Here is a 5834-nt window from a genome sequence, read left to right on the forward strand (position 1 = left end):
AAGAAAGACAAACACCAACAAGGCGCACACAAAAAGCAAAACAAAAAAAAAGGATAAGATGACCTAAAGAATAATATGTAAAGTTCCGAATACGAAGTAAATACGAAAGTGTCAGCGGCAAAGTTCCAAAGTTCGACACAGTTCGTCGGTGCAGCACAGAGAGCCGGCGGTAACCGGTGACTCACCGCTCGTCGACTTCTGGGTGGCCAGTTGGCAGCTGCTGGCTGCAGACGATCTCCGATCGCAGTCGGTGCGGGAACAGTGAACACGCGGAAGGGGGGCCCCGGAAACTTCTCGGCGGCCATCCAAGATGCACATGTGGTGACCGCGCGGGACGTTTTTTTTTTTTTTTTTCGCTCAGCACACGCGGGCTTTCTTTCCACCGCGCTCAGCACACGCCGGCAAACACACACGCCGCAACGTCGTCGCCTCCGCTCCCGGGCACGCTCACCAACAGCAACGCACACACCACACAAAGTGTTACGCCGAGCTTCAGCGGCAACCTGTCCCGAGCACCTTCGCAGCCTCGGCGGTCTTGGGTGAAGGGGAAGGGGGCATGGTCCACGCTGCTTGTCCCCCAACTACCCTAACTTCCCCTCTACACGCACCGAACACAGCCGCGCGACGGGCATGCTTAATGAGCCACCGTCGCGTGTTTAAAAGGAAAGAGGAGAAAAGACGCGCTCTGCAAAAGAAAGCACTCACTGTACACTAGGTGAAGCGAGAACGGAATCAAATAAACAACAACACAAAACAAAGATGCTAGAAGAGACAAAATTCAATAACACAATAACGCACAGAGGCTGGAACTAAGCGGGACAGAAAGGGGACGGCCGACGTTGTTTCCGGGTAGGGTCCGACGAGAAAGCTCGCTCGGTGAGGCGATATGCCTTCGGGTGCGGAAAAAGTCCGCCGTCCGGCATTAAATCACACAGGTGACCGTCGCCTCAGATTGTACCGGTGCGGGGCACGCTTGCGTTCCGCCGCATCGGGTGTGCCTCGTCGCTTGCCTGTGGTGACAATGGGCACTGACGCAAGCTCGTCAGACCGCGACACATAGGCCTTCAGGTCTGCGATGTGGGCACGGCTGGTTTTCCCCGTAGAGGAATCCTCCAGCAGGTACGCGAGTGGCGACCAGACTTTGACCACTCGGTACGGACCAAGCCACTTAGGAGCAAGCGCGGCTGAGAACCCCTTGCTCGCGTCACTAAGAGCGTGGTTGCGCTTCAGGACAAGATCGCCCACCTGAAATGTCAGGCTGCGGTGCTTGCGGTCGTACTGAACCTTCTGCTGGGCTCTGGCCGTCGCCAAACTCTGTCTTGCTCTGCTGAGAGCCCGACACAGCCGGTCCCGAAGCGTTGACGCATAAGCAGAGCAGTCTGCTCGCGCGTTCTCATCCTCGAGCTGCTGGCTCTGAACGACGCCTGACATCGGATTCGCCAGCTCCCTTCCGAAATTGAGGAAGGCGGGAGAGAAACCAGTTGAGCGATTCTCAGCTGTTCGAATGGCGAACGCGAACTCACTCAAATGGTCTGCCCAGTCTTTTTGACACTCGGCAAAGGCCGTAAGCATTGGTTTGAGCGTTCTGTTGATCCGCTCGGTCAGATTAGACTGGGGATGGTAGGGGGAAGTGGTGTAGTGCTCGATTCCGAGGGAACGGCAGGTATTACCGAACACCCGAGCCGTGAAGTAGGACGCATTGTCCGTGATCAGCCGTTCCGGAAAGCCGAAGCGACAGAACACTTTCTGGAGTTTATCCAGCACCGCTCGCGCTGTCACTTTCCGAAGGGGGTACAACTCGACCCACTTGGAAAAATGATCAACGACTACCATCAGGTAAATGAACCCCTGCTTGTTTCTGGGGAAAGGCCCCATCAAATCGCAGGTGGCCATCTGCCACGGACGCACACTGTCAATTGGTTTCATCATGCCCGGTGGCTTGCCACCCCTTGACTTCACCGTTTGACAGACATGGCAGAAACGGCAATAGCGGAAAATGTCGCGCTTCATGCCGGGCCACGTCACCGATTGACTCAGTTTTGTGAAAACTTTGGAGCCACTCAGGTGACCGGCAAGTGGCTCGTCGTGAGAGAATCGCAACAGAGCGCCTCTCAGACTTTTGGGGATAACCACTTTAAATGGGTCAATGGACTCATTATCTGTGGCTATGTACTTCAGCAGGAGCCCGTCATGGTCCAGCAAATATGAGTCCCCGGGGCTCGCCGCGACACACGCTGGCTCTTGCCCCGCTGCGCCCGCTACAGTACAAGTAGCGTCACGGCGCTCCGTCTCCCTGAGACCGTCGCTAACCTCGCGACAAAAGGAGTCATTTTGCTGGGCCGTCAGTAGCTCTTTACGGCTGAACACGATTCCAGTCATCCCAGAGGGGAGCCTGTTTTCGTCCCCGCGCAGGTTAGCCGCCAAAACTTCGCTCGCTAGCCTCGGCGCATCTGGGGTGCTCACGAAGAGCCTCCCCCGCCCGCTTCGCGAAGTGCTGCTTGCCTGGGTGGCGGAATGGGTAGGCCCGTTTGCGGGCGTCCCCCTCCTGCCGCTCGGCGGCTCGTCCGCTGTTTCGCCCCCTCCGCTTGCCGGCGCAAAGGCACCGCTGGCGAGTGGGGCACGGGATAGCGCGTCAGCTACCACGTTCGTGCTCCCCTTGCGATACTGCACCGAAAAGTCGTAATGCTGTATCAGGAGAGCCCAGCGCGCCAGCCGTCCCGCAGGCTCCCGGAGCCGCATCAGCCAGCTGAGCGCGCTGTGGTCTGTCTGCACCACGAAATGCGTTCCATCAAGGTAGACGTCAAACTTGCGCAGTGCAAACACGATGGCGAGGCATTCCTTCTCGGTAACGGAATAATTCCTTTCCGCGGGCAGCAAAGAACGACTTGCAAAGGCAAGAGGTTGCAGCACGCCATCGAATTCCTGTAGGAGAACGGCTCCTAATCCCAGATCGCTCGCGTCAGTCTGGACTACGAACTGTCTGGTCAGGTCGGGTAGCCTGAGTTGCGCTGTTTCTGCGATGGCACTAGACAGGCGGCGAAAGGATTGCTCTTGCTCAGGCCCCCATCGCCACGCAGCAGTCTTTCCCAAGAGCTTGGTCAAGGGCGCCTGCACGCGGGCACAGGACGGGATAAATGACCTATAAAAATTGGTCATTCCCAGAAAACGGCGCAGGCCGCGTACGTCCTTGGGCACAGGAAACTCGAGTATGGCTCGAAGTTTTTCCTGATCCGGCTCAATGGAGCCTTCGCCCAGCGTAAACCCAAGCAACTGAACTCGGGTTCGCGCTATTTGGGCTTTTGCAGGATTCAAAGTCATCCCGGCAGCCCGTACCCTCTCGAGCACGTCGGCAATGTGGCTTAAGTGCTCATCAAAGGTTCGTGAATAAATCACGATGTCGTCCAGGTAGCACATGGCATGGGACCATTTCGCTTCGCCTAGGACGCGGTCCATCAGCCTCTGAAAAGTCGCAGGACCATTGCAGAGGCCAAAGGGCATGCGAGTGAACTCAAACAGCCCTCTGTGGCACGTGAACGTGGTCTTAGGCCGGTCAATGTCATCCATCTGGACCTGTAGGTAACCTTTGGAGGCATCTAGCGTGGTAAAATACCGCGCACTGCCTAGGCTTCCTACGATTGAGCTGATCGTTGGGAGCGGATAGGCATCCTTGCGAGTCAGCGCATTCAGACGGCGATAATCCACACACAAGCGATGGCTGCCATCCTTTTTGGGCACCAACACCACCGGAGACGCCCAGGCGCTGGACGAGCGACGGATAATGTCCGACGATAGCATCTCATCCAACAACCCATCAATCACCTGCCTCTTCGCAAGGCTGACGGGTCTGGGATTGTACTTCAACGGAAGCGCTTCTCCGGTGTTGATCGCGTGGCTCACTAAAGTGGTACAGCCAGGTTGATCGGTGAAGAGCTCCTCGTACTGACGCAAAAGTGCTGTCAACCGAGCCTTCTGTGTCTCATCCAAAGTTACCGCAGAGGCGGCCAGTGGATGGGGTGCGTCGTCGTACCGCGCCGCTCGCTCCCACATGGGGGTGTGAACGGCATAACGCTCGACATAAGGGCAGGGCCCCGATCGCTGAGCGTGGCACTCTCCGAACGTCTCGACTGCACAGGCAGATACCGACGCCGGGGGGCTAATGAACGGCTTCAGCTGGGAAAACGGTCGTTCGCAATAGCCGCCATTCGCAATGTCCACCACGATCCCGGTTTTCTGGAGAAAGTCCCTTCCGAGAATCATGGGCACACTGAGCCCAGGGAGATGAATGAAACGCGTGCGTCTCGCTCGCTCTCCCCATCTGACAGTCAGCCTCGCGGCGCCAGCCGAATGGGCCACGCCTTTCGCGAGGTTAAATGTCGAACGGCAATCCCGCAAGCGCACAAAGTGCTTTTGCAGGTGGGACAACACCTGTTCACTGAAAAAGGAGGCGCTGGCTCCTGTATCCAGTAACGCCGGAAATTCGGGGCCAGCAAGGGTGACCGAAATAAACGGCGCGGGCGCACCACCGAGGCAGCTTACCCTGTACGCAGAGGGAATTAGCAAAGCTTGGGCCGGCTGTCTCTTTACAACCGACCCCCGTCGCCGTTTTCCTGCCTCGCAGAAGGCCTGGCTACGGGGCATTCTCTTGCTAAGTGTCCCCTCTCTTGGCAACGGAAACAACGCACACCCCCGCGAGCTTGGCCGCGTGACAAAGGCGCGTCTCCCTGCCTGGGCCCGCTCGCTGCCCCACCGAACAAGGGCCGGTTTTTGCGAGCTTCTCCCTCCGCTGTGCTTTGGGTCGCATGGCGTCCTTCGGCACGCGAGTAAGAAAACTGTGCAGCGCAGGTTGCTCGTCTTCCGTACGAGTAAGGATCCAGAGCTCTTTCGCTCAGCTCCCAAGCGTCGTTTCGCCCGCCAACGGCTGCAAAGGCAGTTTGTGCGGGTTCACGCCGGCGAGGAAGGGTCATGGCCCCTCTCCATGCGCAGCGTGGCTCAAGGGCCTCGCTTGCCGGCGGTGGCGGGCGATAGGCACGCGCGGCGAGGATGTCGCCTTGAATGCGCTTTGCCTCGGCGGACAGCTCCTCTAGATCTCGGAATCGGCCGCCGCGCAGGTATGCCGAAAAAGTCGGATGTGCCTGCCTGATCACTCTTTCGACGCGTTCCTCGTTTGAGGCTGTTGGCTCCGCGATTGAGAAAAGGTCTTCCATCGCCCGCACAAACTCCTGGAGCGACTCGTCCGGGGCCTGTGTGCGGAGCTCCAGCTCTCGCCGCATCCTACGCTCATAGTCAGCGGGCAGGAATTCGCGCATGAATGCTGCACGGAACTCCTCGACAGTCGCTGCTCGGTGGCCGGAAAGCCGGTACCACCTAGCTGCCGTGTCAGTCAGCGCTGCGGGGATGATGCGTGCAAGCACAACCTCATCAGGGAAACCCATAGCTCTCTGGTAATGGGCGAGGGAATCAATGAAATCCCGGGCACTGATAGGATCATCATAGCCGCGGTACGTCGGCATGGGCAACATGACCGCGGGGTGAGACAACTTCGGCGCGGCCGAAAGCGCCTCAACCGCCCCTGTTAGCGACTGAATCATCTGGGCAGCGCTTGTGAGCAGCGCCTGCGTCCTTCCCTCAGAGGAGGTTTGGGCGGGTTGCATGAACAAAGAAGGCAAACGGTCCTCCAGTTCGATGAGCGGCGCGGTCTCCGCAGGGAGTCCGGCCGGCGCCTCACCGTTCACCGAGCAAAACTGACTGCTAGCGGGGCACGGCTGCTGTTGCGCGTAGCTGCCGGTAGCGACGGCATCGCGCGAACTGCTTCCGCCATGGGCGGAAAACTGATA

At 58.4% G+C, this 5834-nt stretch overlaps 1 protein-coding gene across 1 annotated transcript; it reads right to left on the bottom strand.

Annotated features, from left to right (window-relative positions):
• Positions 1 to 4496: 4496 nt before the first annotated feature.
• Positions 4497 to 5834, bottom strand: LOC146195278 (uncharacterized). The gene has a single exon (XM_084596208.1). It carries the CDS (start codon positions 5649 to 5651, stop codon positions 4581 to 4583), a length of 1071 nt encoding a protein of 356 aa, XP_084452334.1. The 5' UTR covers positions 5652 to 5834; the 3' UTR covers positions 4497 to 4580.

Source organism: Amblyomma maculatum, chromosome 3 (genome assembly GCF_055883805.1).
Source record: "Amblyomma maculatum isolate TAMU_Amacu chromosome 3, ASM5588380v1, whole genome shotgun sequence".
Taxonomy (NCBI): Eukaryota; Metazoa; Arthropoda; class Arachnida; order Ixodida; family Ixodidae; genus Amblyomma; species Amblyomma maculatum.